Source organism: Budorcas taxicolor, chromosome 1 (genome assembly GCF_023091745.1).
Source record: "Budorcas taxicolor isolate Tak-1 chromosome 1, Takin1.1, whole genome shotgun sequence".
NCBI classification, from domain to species: domain Eukaryota; kingdom Metazoa; phylum Chordata; class Mammalia; order Artiodactyla; family Bovidae; genus Budorcas; species Budorcas taxicolor.
Window position 1 is genome coordinate 190,334,214 of NC_068910.1, and position 18,575 is coordinate 190,352,788.

Consider the following 18,575-nt stretch of genomic DNA (forward strand, 5'->3'; position numbering starts at 1 on the left):
AACGACTGAACTGAACTGAACTAAACTAACACTCTAAAAAAGGATCTGCTCCCTGAGAATGTAAATACAGAACATTAAGAGCATTAGACCAAGAACTGAGCCTTGGAACTGAGCCTAGAGTTGTCAGGCTAAAAGTTTAAAACCCTATGAAAGGTAAGAAGAACACAAACCATGAAAATACTGGAGAGTATATAGTCTCACAGAATTAATGGAAGAAACGATTACCAAGCATTTCAAAAGTGAAGCTCAGATAATTTGAAAATGAAAAAAAAAAACTATATAATGGGAGACAGAGTTCCAAGGGAAAAGAAATACCAAAGAAACAGTGAAGAAAGGCTATTTAAGTGGTGCAGTTTTACGAACTTCACAAATGAAGCTAAGTGACATCCGCTGATGAATGCCCGAAGTCCATAAAATAAGTCCCTGGATACTGCGTCATGAAAGTACTGCTTCTTTACTTTTTAAATATCTTGAACTTATTTCAGGACTTGTGTTTCATTCTATAAATAGCTAGTATTTGTTGAAAGGGAACATTCTACATATGATTAATTTGTGGCATCATATAATTAACATTAAAAACCTCCAGGTATAATCAATGAGGGTTCAGTTGGTTTTCCTTTTACATTTTGCATCTGAAATTTTGATTTCAAAAACTTACAGGAAATTAGGTAACAAAATTTCCTGAATTTTACTCCATGATAATTACAGGCATATCAAATAAAATATAAAACACAGATAGCCCAACCACTAGAAATACTGAAAAATGTGACTATATATAAACCTCTTGCAATTATATTATCCATTTAATTACTTTTAATATTATGATGCCTTTCTTTCTTGTCTTTCAAAAATAGGATTTTTTTAAAATTACAAAGTCTATAAATACACAGTCTAGAGATCAAGAGGAAGAAGTACATTTTGAACACGTGTCTGTGTGTGTGTGTCATACTGAGTGAAGTAAGTCAGACAGAGAAAGACACATCATATGATATCACTTATATGAAGAATCTGAAAAAAAGAATACAAATGAACTTATCTACAAAACAGAAATAGAGTCACAGATGTACAAAACAAACTTATAGTTTTGCCAGGGGGTAAGGGAGGAGGGATAAATCAGGAGATTGGGATTGACATATACACATTATTACATATAAAAAAGATAACTAATAATGACATAATAAGTGAAATTATAGGTCAATTAAAAGGACTTTTGGAAGATTATTGATATATATTACCATATTGATATATATTACCAAACTGTTTTAGAAAGTTTATACAAATGAACACTCTCTCTAACACTGGATGTAGTACAATCCATTTCTTTCATTTTATTTTCTTTGGTTACACCATGCTGCATGTGGGATCTTAGTTCCCAACCAGGGATAGAACTCAGGCCATAGCAGGTCCTAACCATTGGACCACCAGGGAATTCCCAATTGTTTTTTATCTTAAATTGCATTTCTTTACTGTGGGTGAAAATTTTTTCATGTGTATATTATCCATCATTATTTCTTTTTCTGTGACTTGTTCACGCATATTGTTTACACTCCCATTTTGCTATTAAAATTTTAGTAATAGTAATTGATTTGTATAAACTGTTTCTATGTTATGGATATTAACCATTTATTGTTCTGTTGAAAATGTTTCATAGTTTATTATTTTTATTTACTTTTAAGTTTTGTTTCTGGTGGTTATTTTTGCATAAGTTTTAAATTCATATGTAATCTACTATATCAATTATTTATTTGTAATCTATCATTGTAAGAGTAAATTATAATTCACTTCTATTTTCTTAAAGTTTTATTTATTACATTTAAGCCTTTAAGTCTTCACTTTTATTCTACTGGAATTTACTTGGGTAGATGATATATGGTGAAAAGTACTTTTTTCCCTACAAAATATTTACTCAGTTGTTCCAGCATCATATTTTGGATAATCCTTTCTCTCCCTACTGGATTCAGTAAGCAATATTATGTTATATATTTAGTTATATATTAAGTTCTTATATTTTAGGATAGGTTTTTAGACTACTGTAATCCATTTGATTTTTATATGCATATTATTTTTATATGCATAAAACTATTTTATATGCATATTAAAAACTATTTCAATTACTTTAGCTTTATCATAAGATTTTTATGTTTGCTAACAGCTTCTCCCTCAACATTCCTAGAAAATGTTCTTGATGATTAGGATCTATTTCTTATTCCAGTTGAACTTTAAAATCACCTTTATAATCCCATCCCCTAGTGCACACACATGCCCACATATGCATAAGGAGATTTATTGTAATTTTAACTAGAATTATTTCCCACCTATAAGTCAATTTGTAAGAATTTGAATATCTTTATAATATTTAGATTACTATCAAGGAATACGGTTATAGTTCCATTGATTATATTTCACTAGAGATAATTTTTAACTCATGAGACTGCAGGCTAACTTCACAGTTCAGTTCAGTCACTCAGTCGTGTCCAACTCTTTGTGATCCCATGAATTGCAGCACGCTAGGCCTCCTCGTCCATCACCAACTCCCGGAGTTCACTCAAACTCATGTCCATAGAGTTGGTGATGCCATCCGGCCATCTCATCCTCTGTCATCCCCTTCTCCTCCTGCCCCCAATCCCTCCCAGCATCAGAGTCTTTTCCAATGAGTCAACTCTTCGCATGAGATGGCCAAAGTATTGGAGTTTCAGCTTTAGCATCAGTCCTTCCAATGAACACTCAGGACTGATCTCCTTTAGGATGGACTGGTTGGATCTCCTTGCAGTCCAAGGGACTCTCAAGAGTCTTCTCCAACACCACAGTTCAAAAGCATCAATTCTTTGGCACTCAGCTTTCTTCATAGTCCAACTCTCACATCCATACATGACCACTGGAAAAACCATAGCCTTGACTAGATGGACCTTTGTTGGAAAAGTAATGTCTCTGCTTTTGAATATGCTATCTAGCTTGGTCATAACTTTCCTTCCAAGGAGTAAGTGTCTTTTAATTTCATGGCTGCAATCACCATCTGCAGCAATTTTGGAGCCCCCCAAAATAAAGTCTGACACTGTTTCCACTGTTTCCCCATCTATTTCCCATGAAGTGATGGGACCAGATGCCATGATCTTAGTTTTCTGAATGTTGGGCTTTAAGCCAACTTTTTTAACTCTCCTCTTTCACTTTCATCAAGAGGCTCTTAGTTCTTCTTCACTTTCTGCCATAAGGGTGGTGTCATCTGCCTATCTGATGTTATTGATATTTCTCCCTGCAATCTTGATTCCAGCTTGTGCTTCATCCAGACCAGCATTTCTCATTATTTACTGTGCATATAAGTTAAATAAGCAGGGTGACAATATACAGCCTTGATGTACTCCTTTCCCAATTTGGAACCAGTTTGTTGTTCCATGTCCAGTTCTAACAGTTGCTTCTTGACCTGTATACAGATTTCTCAGGAGGCAGGTCAGGTGGTCTGGTATTCCCATCTCTTCAAGAATTTACTAGTTTGTTGTGATCTGTCAAAGGCTTCCTTAGAACTCATAATATTCACTTTTGCCTACATTACATTGTATCATAGTTATTTGCACATATATCTTGAGCTTCACAGGTGGCACTAGTGGTAAAGAACTTGCTTGCCAGTGCAGGAGATATAAGAGAGGTGCAAATTCAATCCCAGAGTCGGGAAGGTCCCCTGGAGGAGGGCATGGCAAACCACCACAGTATCCTTGCCTGGAGAATCCCATGGACAGAGGAGCCTGGCGGGCTACAGGCCATGAGGTCACAAAGAGTTGGACACAACTGAAGCAACTTAGCACGCACACACACATATTCTTTAGGGTTTCCTGAAGACCAACTCCATGACTTGCTCTATTTTATATCCTGCATTGTACAGTATGTACAGGTTGTAGGTAATCAGTTAATATCTACTGAAAATATTAACAAATAACCAGTAAATATCTGGCAAGTTTTGGCGATTATAAAATAGGAATTCATGGATAATGCATCTCCAAGAATATTAATACAAAGTGTCTGACTTGGAGGACTAGCTTTATCTTTCTAAACACGAAAGCTCACCTATATTAAGGATAATAACTATAACATGATTTGGGATGAATCTGTGGGGACAGATTACATTTACTAAGCTTTATGAAACTCTTAAGTCCTCTGTTTTATATGAGAACAATAACAACAGATCCATGGGCATTATTTCATTCACCTTCTTCATGTTCCCTCCAAGAGCAGGATAAGGAGGTTTGTTGACATGGCTCCAGTCAACTGGCACGCGGATCATTTCGTAGAGCTGAAAGATGACTAATGCATCTGCAAGGTCACTAAGACAAGAGAAAAAGAAAATGAAGGAAGAGGAAATGTTGGTATGATCTGGTTTTACTAAGCACACTGGAGATGGGCTTTGTCTATAAAAATACAGTGGGACTATTGAATGCTTAAAGAATGGTGGGCAGAATAGATCATTTGACCCAGAACTTGTAATCTAGGAATCTGTCCAAATTTTTTTCATAAACATGTACAAAGATAGACGTACAGGGATATTCACTCCCATGGTATTTATAAATTTAGAGACAACTTAAATGCCTGACAGTAGGGGCTGTTGAGTAAATTAACCTTACCCTGGACTCCTGAACCACCATAGGATGGAACAAGGTAGATCCCTATGTACTAACATGAAAGCTTTATACAACACACTAAGTTTAAAAAAGCAAGAGGCAGTTATTTATTTATTTAAAATATTATTTTAAAATATTTCTATTTAAGATATTATTAAATGTATTTTAATTATATTAATGCATTTTAATCTTTTAATCTAAAATATTAAAAATATATTCAGAGTTACTACTATTTAAATACCTCTATTCGTAGCCATTACCTCTGGGCAGGAAAAAAAGGAACATGGGCTGGGTAAGATGGGATTAGCATGGTTTTCTGTTGTTGTTCTACATACTTACATACTTCCTGAAGCTTGTACCGTGAGAATGAGTTCATCTATTACTTATGTATTATGATTTTTAAAACTTTAAAAATTAATTATATAAAAATCACCAATAGCTACTCAGTAGGAAGCTGTTCATGTCAAACAGTGAGGGTTAAGAGGAAGGAATTTAGGAGAAAGGAGGAGTTACTGAAGTAAAAATACTACTACTTGGGATTCAGGCAAACATGTTCTCCTGAGGCACCCAGAGTACATCTATTGAATCTGTTTTCAATTCTGTATGGTAAGGACATAAGGCAACAGTGACTGATTTTTAAATTGCTAGCTCCATGCTGAATTACATGAGTTTTCTCCCTCAATAGCTTGTTCATTGAGTTCTGTTTTGCTGAGGTTCATATGAAAGTTACTTTGCATCTCGGAGCACACACCATATGGCCATGCAGGGGGCTGTGCCCTACACTGAGTGAAGGAGAGAGAAAGTCCTGCTGTCTTAAAAGAGTCCTTTTATGATGAAGGTAATCAAGAGCTAAGTCATCTATCAGCACATGGAGAAAGCTGTATGAAAAGTAAATCACGGAAGTAGTTGTATAAGTTCTGAAATCTCATTTCATGAATTTTTTTGTTCTTTAAAGGAATTCATTCTTATTTCTATGTAGGTATGGTATTAATACTCATGTTTTGCAAATAGGGAAACTGAGCCCCAGAGAGTTGAAATTATTTCCAGATATGTTCTAGAACCAACCGGTCATAGTAAAAGTCTAGGGCTAGTAATTCTTGAAATATATTGATAACTTGAGAGGAGGGTAAAAACAATCTAGATGACTCTTTTGCTTTGGTTTAGGCTGGGTTTGGTATGCTGCAGGTGGGGAGCTAATCACTTAGGGATTGGTTTAGGAATATGACCCAGACACAAATTTATGGACAATAGTTCTGGTGCCAACTAAACCTCTGGTTCCTGTTTTTCTGTATCCTGATGGTTCTTTTTAAGGTGCTTTTTGAGAATTTTCTGAACTTCCCTTACTCCTCCAAAAATTACCTATACCTGGAAACCCTATGCTAGCAGTTCAGGAACTAAATAAAAATAATCATCTTTAGCTAAAAAAATTTGGTCAATTATTCTCCACTGTCAACCACATTTATGAAGCTACCATGAAGTCTCAATAAATTCTAATCTCCTAGTTTTAAATGTCTTTCTTAATTTAAAAAGAAAATACATGTTTATTGTAAAACAAAGAAAACCCCTCCAAAACCATATTTATGTTACTAACATGAAAACTAAGTCTCCTCACTACCTTAACCCTCTTCTCTAGGTTGTATACAGTTTGGTTTTAATCCCTCTAGATTTTTTAAAAATTCAAATACATAAATGTATATATTCAACTTTAAAATAAAAGTGAGATTATAGTAGTCCTATTATATCATTATGTTCTCTCAGTTATATATTGTAGACATTCTTTAAATGAGTCCATAAAGATCTAACCTATTTTTTTAGAAGAAAATTTCTTTATTTATTATAAGTACAAAAGTAATGATAAAGCAGTATCATCTTATATATTTACACCAAGTAACAAGCATATCACAAGAGAAAAATTGAGAATCTCTGAATTATATATTTTCTGCCTTTTAATTGTGGCAATATTTAGTAGGTTCAGAAAAATAATATTTCACCTGAGGTTTCTGAATCAAGGATTTTCAGTGAGATATCACACTTAGAAAGATCAAGAAGATAACAGAGTTTGCAGTCTTATTAAACTGCTACCCCTTTAGAAGAACAAGCTTAATTAGCTCCCCTCTTTGCCTCCGGTACTAGAGCTCTTCACAAGGCCACTACTCTGAGAAATTCCAGTCTAAAAGACATGTGTCTCTTGTCATGCAATTGAATTCACACTCTCCTATTAAAGACTTTTTGAAATTTAAGTCTATCACGTCAAAGCGAGTTACCACAACCCGGCAATACTGATTTTAAAGACTATTTTGAATATACACCAAGAAATAACTACACCATAAATCTCATCCAGTGAACATAGTCTTTTGTGGTATTAGTCTTCAGTTCATATTTAATTAAAAGCAGTTATTGTTCATTAAGAAGTTTCCTTGATGTATAAATTATTAATAGGTTTAATTAATTAGAAAAATATACAATTAACTGGAGCTGAGTTCTTTTGCATTTTTAGGCATGCTCAGGTAGGTCTTATAATGGAGGAGGATGGTTTCCTCTCATCTACACCTAGAAAGACACCTTATTTGCACTACTGGAGAGCACAGGAAATGGCTCAGTAAAATATTTTCTTAATCCTACAAATGTTAATAATGTGTTGTCATTTTTAAACAAAAAAGAATAAAACAAACCAAGTACTAAGGAAAACAAAATTATTTCTACAATTAGAAAAAAGTATTCAGAACAAATTATGGGATAATTGAAGTTTGGGGCAAAAATAAATAGAATGTGAATTATAATGATGAACAGTAATAAAATAAGAGCAATTAATATTACTGTTCTTCTAATCTGTTAAACTTGAAATAATTTATTATTTTCCTGATTAGCAATTATAAAAAAGCAAGATGAATTATCTTTACTAAATTATTTATATCATCAAAAATTATAACTAATAACATCATAATATTATCTTTTCAAATAATACTTTTCTATTAAAATCCAGTGTATTGCCAATCCTCAGGATTCTGAAACTCAATGTTGGCTAAAATTTTTGAGATTTTTACAAAATATTCTCATGTAAACACACCTATAGTTTGAAACTAGAAAAGTTAGACTCTGGCCCAGAAAGCTAAAACACATAAAATATTTACCTGTACAAATGATTGATATATGGGTTGACTCCCAAGGAATTCATCCAGTTCCGAAATGTCCTCTCTTCCTTGCTCTCTCCTAAAGTAGACACAAATTTACACTGATGATTCAGGACAAAAAAGGAATCAAGAATTGCATTTAAACCATTGTGGCAGGAACAAACTGGTCATACATATTTTGCCATGGTTCCTATGATACAACAATCTTTTTGTTTGTTGTTCAGTCACTAATTCATGTCTGACTCTTTGCAACCCCATGGACTGTAGCCCACGAGGCTCCTGTGTCCATGGGATTTCCCAGGCAAGAATACTAGAGTGGGTTGCCATTTCTTTCTCCAGGACAATCTTTTTAGGGAAGAAAAAAAAATCTCTTTCCGCCAAAGCTCCCTTTCGCCCCTGTCTAGAAAGTCTCCATTTGCTTTCTAAATGTCTTCATCTAGAGTCCCTTACTTGTCGTTTGTAAATTATTGAGCCATTAGTTTCTGTGTTCACAAAAGTAACAGGTAAACCTATGTGGTCCTATCTGTAGTTATGATTTCATGCAAGGGGACTGGTGAAAAACTAATAAAACAAACTTTTAGGGTAACATTAGCACTTTAAACACAAATAGAAAAGCTCTACCTTTCCCAGTGTGTTATCTCTAAATCTGTACAGATTATGGCTTTACATAGGAAAGTGTCTGAGCACACAAACCTACATTTTCATCACACCAAACAGCAATGAAGAGTAGAGGGGATTACAAGTAATATAAAAGCAAGCATTGAGTATTTTATAGGCTTCCTGGGTTATTTTAGATCGTCCCTACAGAAAACACATAAGGGACATAGCCCCAATACAGAGTGCGAAAAGACACATTTCATCATAGTATAGTAAGTCACGAGACCTCAAAGATCACCTCAAGAAGTAACTCCTGCAGGCAGTATTATTTAACCTGTGATTACCTATGGTCCTTGAACTTCCCCTTCACAGCAGCGCTTACCCCATCCATAAGGGGAATGTGGGCTCTGGTATGGACAGAGAGAGATGGAGGCTCTTTTGCCATATCTACCTTTTAGGCATCCCCAGCATTGCAGATTGTCCTAAGGGGCCACCTAGAAATATTACTGTTGTTTTTCAGCTAAGTTAGGGGACAGTGGAATGTCCTTGCCTACCTCTCATCACTAGACTCTTGAAAATGGAAACGTTTATACCTCTCATCACTTCTAAGACATGGACAAGTCCAGCTCACCATCTGAACTTCAGCTCGTGGGGGATCCCCAGGACAATTGATCACATTTGACCATCTGAGCACCAGGGGCCCATTCCTAGTGCAACATCCTGGCAGTCTTCTTCAGACTGAGTGTCACACATAGAGTAAACCTACACACCCAGAACAGAAATCCAAATCTTATAAAATTTAAAAGATTCTGTTTTTTTGTGTTGACTGCCCCTTGCATTTTCATGTGGTTTTCAATACCATTATCTGAAGCCTTTCCCATAATCTGCTTTAATTCTTCTCTGTTCAATTACATAGCTATATAATTTCTTGCTGAAATTTTGTCTCCCCTGGTCTGCATAAAAGGTCTGCAAAAAGGATCCATCTGTTGTATCTGCCACAGTCATTTTATAATACATAACTGATATGAGAATCTTTTTAAAAAGAACAAAGTTAAACTAACTACTCCTAGAACTCATGCTTGCCTTGTTTTGGGAGTTATTAAAAGGTGCATATATGGAAGCAAGAGTTAGTCCATAAAGAAAGCTGAGTACTGAAGACCTGTGGTGTTAGAGAAAACTCCTGTGAGTCCCTTGGACTGTAAGGACTTCCTACCAGTCAATCCTAAAGGAATTCAGTCCTGAAAATTCATTGGAAGGACTGATGCTGAAGCTGAAGCTCCAATACTTTGGCCACCTGATACTCACTAGAAAATACCCTGATGCTGGGAAAGATTGAAGGCAGGAGGAGAAGGGGACGACAGAGGATGTGATAGTTGGATGGCATCATCGACTTGATGGACATGAGTTTGAGCAAGCTTCGGGAGTTGGTGATGGACAGGGAAGTCTGATGTGCTGCAGTCCACAAGGTCGCAAAGAGTCAGACACGACTGAGTGACTGAACTGAATTAGGTGCAAATTAAATATTTCAGCTTTCCTTGAAGTGACATAAATGTAATCATACTATGATTAGCAGCTTGATGCATGTGACTTGAATTTATCTTTTAGTTATTTCTCTATTACATTCTGCTATTTTGCTATATGTATAAATTTTTTCTAGTAATTAGAGAATTTTTACATTATTTTCATATAGGAAAATCCAAATTATGTTTTAAAGTTTCAAACACCAATAGTGTAATAACAGTTTAATTTTTACTAAAATAATATCCAACTTCTGCTCGACCTGATGAGACAAGACACTAAGCTTGCATTTTCATTGAGTTCTATAACTATTGTAGACCAGTGTTTTCTGTTTCTTCCTATTGTTCTACACTAATTATATCATTATTTTAATTTTTGATACCTGGAAAGTAAAAGAGATTTTAAAAGTGAGCATTTATTTATCTACTACCATTTCAAGCTGTCTTGGTAAATAAATGCTCAAAGCCAGAAGCACTATGCATTTGTGCAGGAGTCATGGTAAAGCATTACAAAAACATATGTATTCCAGACTGGAAATGTTGTCTAGATTTCAGACAACTAAAGCATCCTTGGAAGTAAACTCTTAAAGGCTGATATAAAAGAGAGAAAGAATTATATGACATTCTCTGCATTTTTAGGACTAAATTGACGTTGCAATTGATAAAAGTTTAGAGAAAATAACAAAAGTAGGCTACTAAGAGGAAAGGAAAGGAATATATATTGAACACTCACTACATGTGCTAAAGTGGTATATTGTTTTCCTCTTCCTGACCATTATAGAGCACACAAAATTTGTTCATTAATGAAAGGTCACTTTAACTTAATCTGGAATTCTTCAAAATAAGTATTATTATTAAGTCTGGTTTTATATATGAGAAAACCAAGGCTCATAAAGGTACTCAGTTATTAAATTGGGGGTACCATGATTTAGACAAAGTCTGATTCCATGGTCTATGTATTTCTATCACCACAAATAAATTTTGAGATGGTCTCTGCATCGGTAGCCCCATATTTGGCTCAATTTAATATGAAGATTTATTATTTAATTGGGCCTTTAATTTTCTTTAGTTCCATACAGATAAAATTCTTTGCCAATGAGGACATACTAATACATGAATATGAAGGTGATAAGGTCAAGCTTCAAATTTCATAAGAATACAAAAACAAATGTACAGATGAAAAAATTCCAGTGACAGTCGAAGTCAAATTCATTTTTGGCAGATGTATCAGGACATACATATGTTCTAAACAAAGATGACTGATAAATATTTCCCACAGTATTTTTATATAAATAAATACTAATGGAAATATTTAGCAATCCTGTTCACACTGAAAAATCCCAAAAGCATGCTGAACACCAGCAAAAGAATTCAAACGTGACAAATAGGAGAGCGAGCAAGTTGGAAAAGATATCTAGCAAGAATTCAGTGACTATAAAAAGCAGGTCATTTTTAATATGCCACTCTAAACAATGCCTTCTACTATAAGACAGAGAGGAATTTTGAAATTTTCCAGGCTGATAAAAAAACATAGACATCTCCCTTTTTAGTTTTTTTAAAGTTCTAACCCCTCACCCTAAATTTCTCTGCTGAAAAATCAACATTTGTTAATCTACAAGTCTATGCAGAGAACACAATCTTTATTTTACTGAATCTCAGAAAGAGTGAGGTAAAATCATAGTCCTACAACAATGTATTTGTTAAATCTGAAGCTTCCTTCATTAACCAAAAAGCTGTCATTATAAAGTGACCAGGACATTGGAACTCTGGTTGTGGTAGTCAAAGAGAAAAAGATGATAGGGCTAATTTCTCACTCTGTCTCACTGACAAAGAAGGGAGTAAGATGGGTGATGTGAGACAGTGAACACTGAAGTTCAAGTTCTCCCCACCAGGAAGAATCCTCACCTCAGGATCAGCTTCTCCAAACCAGGGCAGTTATCAAGGCTATTGAAGGAGTAGTCCTACCTCTGATAACTGCCACCACTGCTGCCACTATTTTACCTTTCAGTTCTAGTATGAAAGTGGGTCTTGGTATATTTGTGAGTAGTTGTGAGGATGAGAGGAAAAGGAGAGAGGCTGAAACAGATGAGAAAGAATGAGACATTGAGCATGTTTTTGTCATTATGATGATACATATATTGTAAGCGTCAATGACATGTAGTAAATGTAAGTAACATAGCTAAGTAATACAAAATGATATATGTTATCAATCCTTTCAGAGATTAAAGATAAGTGAGATACTTGAGATAAAAGATAAGTGTGTTTATTTATAGCAGAGGGATAAAGGCTTTCCATCAAATCATGACATCCACCTGTCAAAACTGATCCCTAATGTGTTTACAACTCCACTATCCCATAATTAGAGAAGGCAAATTAGATAGAGTTTACGTAATCAAGTCTTGCCCTGCTGTTCTAATTAAGTTTCATTTGTTTCTTGCTTGTCATCCTTCATTCTTTAGGCATATTAAGACAGATTAAAAAAAACCAAAAACACAACATGAACAAGGCAAAAAATATCAACCCAGATAGAAAGAACAAATGGTACTGATAAAAAGCACATTCAGAATGAGTATATTTATAGAGTATAGAAAAGTACTAAATACAGTACCTACATTAGGAGGGGTCAAATCTGCATTTCATGAAGCAAAATAGGAAAGTATTATAAATTATGAGACAGAAAACAACAGCCCACACACAAGACAAGTAACGAATATTGTAAATTTTTTCAAGTGAACTAAAAACAGAAAAAAGAGAACAATACTGGAGTCAAACTGAAGCTTTCAAAAGAGGAAAACGTTACAAATAATTATTTTTTCAATAGCTATATTTCATTGTACATATTGGTGGTGGAATTATGTAGTCATTTAAGAGAATATTTTAAATGTATGATGGTTTTCACTAAACGCTTATGGAGAAATGACAGACAAGTACGATTTACGTCAGCATTTGCTTTTAACCCAAATGAACAATTTTCTTTAACTCCTTAATGGAGGCACATGCCAGCGTAGAGTCAACTACATCTCCCTCCACAATCCCTTACCTCCGACAGTGAAGTAGGACGACATCATAAAAAGATACACACAGTGACTCAATTAAAGACAGAAAGAGCATACCTTCCAATAAATTCACATCGATGTCATTATTATCAGGCTTGCGGAGGCCTGGGTACGTGTTGAACAGATTAGCTACAAAAGCCAGGTTAAGTTTAGGATTGCCTGAAACCACATCTGCAGGAGTAACAAACTGTCTGCAGCCCAGTTTGTCTGCTTCCTGAAGCATGAATTCAGCACGCTTCAAGTCATTTTTCTCCTAAACAATGAAATAAAACAAAAATGGTCAAGATTAAACTTTTGATTAGCATAATTTCTTATTCATATACAGATTTATAAGCAATTACTTTTCTGGAAATAAATCAATGGATGGCTCAAAAGGAGGTCAGGATGCACAGCAATTCCAAATTAACTTCCCCATTTCTTTTAAACCAGTTAAGAACAAGTCTCTGAGGTTTCTTGCTGGAATCAGAAGAATATTTCATCCTCAAGGCTAAAGTACTCAACAAAATTCTCAAATATCCTATCAGTAAGCTGCTATTGGCTGAATTATAGGTAACTTGTTCAGGGCCATATATTAGAGTGCCTTCTGGCCAAGAGACTTACAAATGGTACTAATAAAAAGATATCTACTCTGATATTTCCAGTGTATTCTTTTCTCAATGAAAAACAAGTTGGGATACATATTAAAAAATACTAAAATCAGAAGGAACAGCACTTTTCACAAATGCAAAACCTTGGAAACAAACCAAATGCTTATCAACAGGAGAGCAGATGAAAACTGAAACTGTGTTAATAGTCATACAAGAACATACAACAATAGGAGTGACTCTCAGTAATATAATACACTCAAAATAAGTACTAGAAATTTAAGTACAACATGATAAACTTCATATGAAGTTAAAAAATAAAATGAAAGATTTAAATCTGTAAGAAATACACTTAGTTGAAAGAAAATTGTATTAAAATAAAAGCAAAAGAACAATGAGCATAAGAATACAGACGATGATTATCACATTAAAGGCAGGCAGAGAGATGGACAGGGAAAACTACACAGCTTAATACAATCTGATGTCAAAGTCCTAGCATTCTTGTTGGATTGAGGGTCTGTATGAACTTGTTACAATTTCAATACAACAAACAACTACCAAAGAAAAATAAATTTAAACAAAAACATGCATGGACCCATGATGAGAGTATATCATGACCAGACTAAGATTTATCTAATTCTGTGCACCAGAGTTGTAAATAAAATGTAACTGAAATCAGAGAACGCAATAAATTCAATGCTATTAAACAACAATATAAGCACCTCGGGTAGACATGAACAAGGCATAATACGTGGACCTTATTTAGATTTTAATTCAAATAAGTGATAAAAAGAAAATCTGATATTTATGAGGCAACTGGAAACGTCAACACTGATTAATCATTTTGATGTTACAGACTACTGTTATTTTTTTAGGTATTATGGTTATATTTTCAAAGTGTCTTTATCTTTTAGAAATACATATTAAAATACTTATTGATGAAATGATAATATGTCTAGAATTTGCTTCAAAATAATATGGAAGATGAAGGAAACAGGTAGGTAATAAATGGAGAAACAAGACTGACCATGCATTGACAGCTGTTGAACCTGAGGAATGAACTCATGGTAGTTCAGTATACTGTCTGTTCACTTTTGAATAAGTTTGAAACTTTCTGTAAGTTTTTTTCAGTTCCTAATATTTGTACTCAAGCAAATTTGCAAATTGTACATAACTGTTTTTAGATTTTATAATAATGTGAAATATAATTAGTGATGACTCAAATTTCCTTTAAAACTAAATTTGGATGTTACACTTTAAGCACTTAATAGATTTTTATACGAACTGTAATCTGATCAGATTTTAACATTTAGATGTAACGCTGTTATTTACAGCTTATGCTCAAAGAATGGACTTCCCTAGGAAATTTGTTAGATGAGCCAGGATTTACATCAGTCCTTTCTACCTCATAAATACTAGAATTGCCATCTTTTATTTTGTGTGTTACCAAACATAAATTGGAAGAAATGATAATTGATTGCTTATGAATCCCTTTCCTTGTACACTGTCACAGCTACAAAAGCACCCCAGTGAGTTCCAGTGATGTTGAACCATGGACATATAGGTGGGCATAAAGTTGATTCTACACATACTCATTGTCAGGATCCTGCAATTCCCTTTCTTCACTCATGACAGCCAGATGGCTTAGCATGGAAGTTTGGAGCCTAGGGCACAGAAAAAAGCTTCTGAAAAGCATAAAAGCCAAAGTTTAATGAAGGGCTGAGGAATCTACCAGGGAATGCCCCTGTAGAGAACTGAATTCTATGACTCTACTCACTACTCAAATTTATAGAGGTACGAAGTTGAACAGTGGTTACCAGGAGCTTGAGAGAGAGGGGGAAAGGGAGTTATTGTTTAATGCCTATAGACTTTACTATGTGAGGAGGAAAAAATTCCAGAGAGGAAAGGTGGTGATGATGGCACACAATGCAAATGTACTTAATGCTGTTGAGCTGTTCACTTGAAAATGGTTTAAATGCTAAGTTTTATGCTGTGCATATTTTACAAAATTTTTTAAAATTTTTAATTAAAAATTATACTCACACCAAATCCTGTAAGATCAATGGCAATGGCAGGTCCATCATCCCGGTCACCTTTAGGTGCAATCTGATCCAACAGATGAAAATAGGCTCTTGAATCCTTTAAGGAAAGAAACACAACAGAATTTTAAAAGTGAATAAAATCACCATTGGATTTAGGAAAAAAGTACTCATTGAAGAAATTGCCTTTATTTCAAAGAATGAGTTATTCAATAACTTAGCAACCTTTACTTGTTACTCCAGGATCCTGAATGCACTACGTTGTTTCACACTTTAGAGATTCTAGCAATCGTGTTTTGCACCTCAGAGATTCTAGCAACACTGTCTGCTACACTCTTTCATTGCCCTTCCTCACCTCTCATTTGTTTACACTTCTAAGCATCTGCATCTCCAGGGGGTGAGTGGTGATGGGGAGGGGTGGGGTTTCAAGTTACTTTGGTTCAGAGACAAGCCTGAAGACCTCCTTCTGTCTACTGATTCCCTATGCCCTCAGATACTTTGGTTTCCTTTTTTTTTTTTTTAATGAATTAATTACATTTTTGCTTGTACTGGGCCTTCATTGCTGCACACGGGCTTCCTCTAGTTGCAGTGAGCGGCAGCTACTCTCTGTTGCAGTGCGCGGGCCCCTTGTTGTGACGGCGTCTCTTGTTTCAGAGTACTGGCTCTCGGAGCACAGGCCTCTGCAGCACATGGGCTCAGGAGCTGTGGCTTATGTGCACAGGCCTCTGCAGCACATGGGCTCAGGAGCTGTGGCTTATGTGCTCCAGCATGTGGACTCAGTCGTTGTGGTCCATGGGCTTAGTTGCTCCACAGTATGTGGGATCTTCCTAGATCAGGGATCAAACTCATGTCCTCTGCACTGGCAGTCAGATTCTTATCCACTGTACCACCAGGGGAGTCCCTTTGGTTTCCTCTTAACTGGTTACTGGCAAAGTAGAATTAAGAGTAAGAAACAGGTTATGCCTACCAGGGCCTCTAGTCTAGCAAACAGATATAATTCTCACTCTAACAGACTGATATCCTCATTATAACTTAGTCTATTAGTGTCACAGAAAATGGAAAAGAATGCTTTAATTTGCTAATGCTAGCATCTCTTCACAGAAGGCAATGGCACCCCACTCCAGTACTCTTGCCTGGAAAATCCCCTGGACGGAGGAGCCTGGTAGGCTGCAGTCCATGGGGTCGCTAAGAGTCGGGCATGACTGAGCGAATTCACTTTTGCTTTTCACTTTCATGCATTGGAGAAGGAAATGGCAACCCACTCCAGTATTCTTGCCTGGAGAATCCCAGAGACAGAAGAGCCTCGTGGGCTGCCGTCTATGGGGTCGCACAGATTCGGACACGACTGAAGCGACTTAGCAGCAGCAGCAGCATCTCTTTCCTCTTACAACCAGCTGTATTTCTTTTTTCTAATTTACTTACTTATTTTTTGGCCATACCACTTGGCTTACGTGACCTATGTTCCCTAATCAGGGATTGAACCTGGGTCCTCAGCAGTGAAAGTGCCAAGTCCTAATCACTGGAGTGACAATTCCCCAGCTGTATGTCTTCTTACAAGCCAACAAACCAGTTTGGTTTTTTTTTTTTTTAGCAAAAGATTGTGTGATTATAAGTGGGGGATCACTTCAGATGGAGAAATGCAAAAGTTCATTTTCTATACTGTGTCCTTGAGAATGAAACTTCAGTTCTAATTTACTTCTACATCCCACTTGACATTCAAAGCAAATCTGACATGTGTTTTGACATTCGTTTTTTAATGTCACAAATCTGAGCATTAAAATATGAACCTTAATGTCGTGGCTGAAGTTGCTGATGGTAGGCCAACCTGCATTGGTCAGATGGTAGTTCACCCACTGCAGCAGTAATTCCTCTGGAGACAGCCTCATTAGCTCTTCTAGATCCTCACCTTCCTTTAGCAATGCAATCAGAGCTGAGAGGAAAACAACGGAGTATAAATTTTTCCCACAGTAAATATATGTCAATGAGAAGCAAATATTTTTGATGACCTCACCTTCATTCCTGGAAATCTCAATATCAGCAAAAAGACCAACTTTGATGATCTGCCAGAGAAGCCCCAAGACCAAGTGAGGTTTTCCTTCTGTGAGATCCTGTGCCCCAATGTTGACTACAGTACAGCCAATGGCTGAGGCAGAATTCAGGGCTAGGTTTAAATTTTCCTAAATGGCCACAAAGAAAAATGTATTTGAGAAAGTACTTTCTAAACTCTTGTCAACAAGTTGTGGAGGTAAACAATCGGTGCTAAAACTTAAGATTTTTAAACATAATTAGTACTTATATCACCTCTATATGCCAATGACTTTCAGAAACCTATCTCCAGGCCACATTTCTGCCCAGCCTCCAGTGTAAGCTCTACACCAATATACACACTTGGCTATGTCCACCTGGATGTTTCACAAGTACCTCCAAGTCAATGTGTCCAAAACGGAAGCAATTTTCTGGCCATACTTCCTTAGTCTCCCTCTAATCCTCTGTTAAAACTAGGTTTTCCTTTATTTTCTGTTGTGGTCCATAGGCCCAACCTTCATTCCTGCCTTCTTTCTTCCTAAGAAGGCAGACTGAGCAGAATCCTTGCTCTTCTTGCCTCCTATAGCCTGTGAGCAATTGCTGTGTAATTTCACCTTCTAAAAACCCCTGGAACGGTCTTTCTTCAAGTTTCTTAATTCTTTCCTAACACTCATGCTCAGACTTACTTTCTACAATCCACCTATACTTAGGTACTTTAAGTACCCTGTGATCTTGGGAAAATAAGAACCTGACCATGTTCCCTGGCTTTAAAACCCGTCAAATGTTCTCTATGTCCCACTGTGTCCTGTCACTCACTCTGTTCCAGCTCTAAAAGGCCTTTGAACTTGTTTTCCCCTGTGCCTGGAACACAGTTTCTTCAAATATCCACAATTCCTTTAAGACTGCTGAAATGCAACAAATGGCTTTCTCTGATTATTCTACATGAAATAACAAGCATCATCACATCACCACACTCTTTGCTGGCACTCATTATTCTTTATTTTACTCTTTACCATTCC

At 35.8% G+C, this 18,575-nt stretch overlaps 1 protein-coding gene across 1 annotated transcript in view; it reads right to left on the reverse strand.

Annotated features, from left to right (window-relative positions):
- PLS1 (plastin 1) overlaps nt 1–18,575 on the reverse strand; it is a 56,188-nt gene that overhangs the window by 14,283 nt on the left and 23,330 nt on the right. Inside the window, exons 6-11 of the mRNA XM_052642412.1 lie at nt 17,543–17,708; nt 17,319–17,461; nt 15,536–15,631; nt 12,966–13,161; nt 7,739–7,817; nt 4,199–4,313 (exon numbers count right to left, since the gene is read on the reverse strand). Of these exons, the coding sequence (XP_052498372.1) occupies nt 4,199–4,313; nt 7,739–7,817; nt 12,966–13,161; nt 15,536–15,631; nt 17,319–17,461; nt 17,543–17,708 (795 nt within the window). The remainder of the gene's footprint in view (nt 1–4,198; nt 4,314–7,738; nt 7,818–12,965; nt 13,162–15,535; nt 15,632–17,318; nt 17,462–17,542; nt 17,709–18,575) is intronic.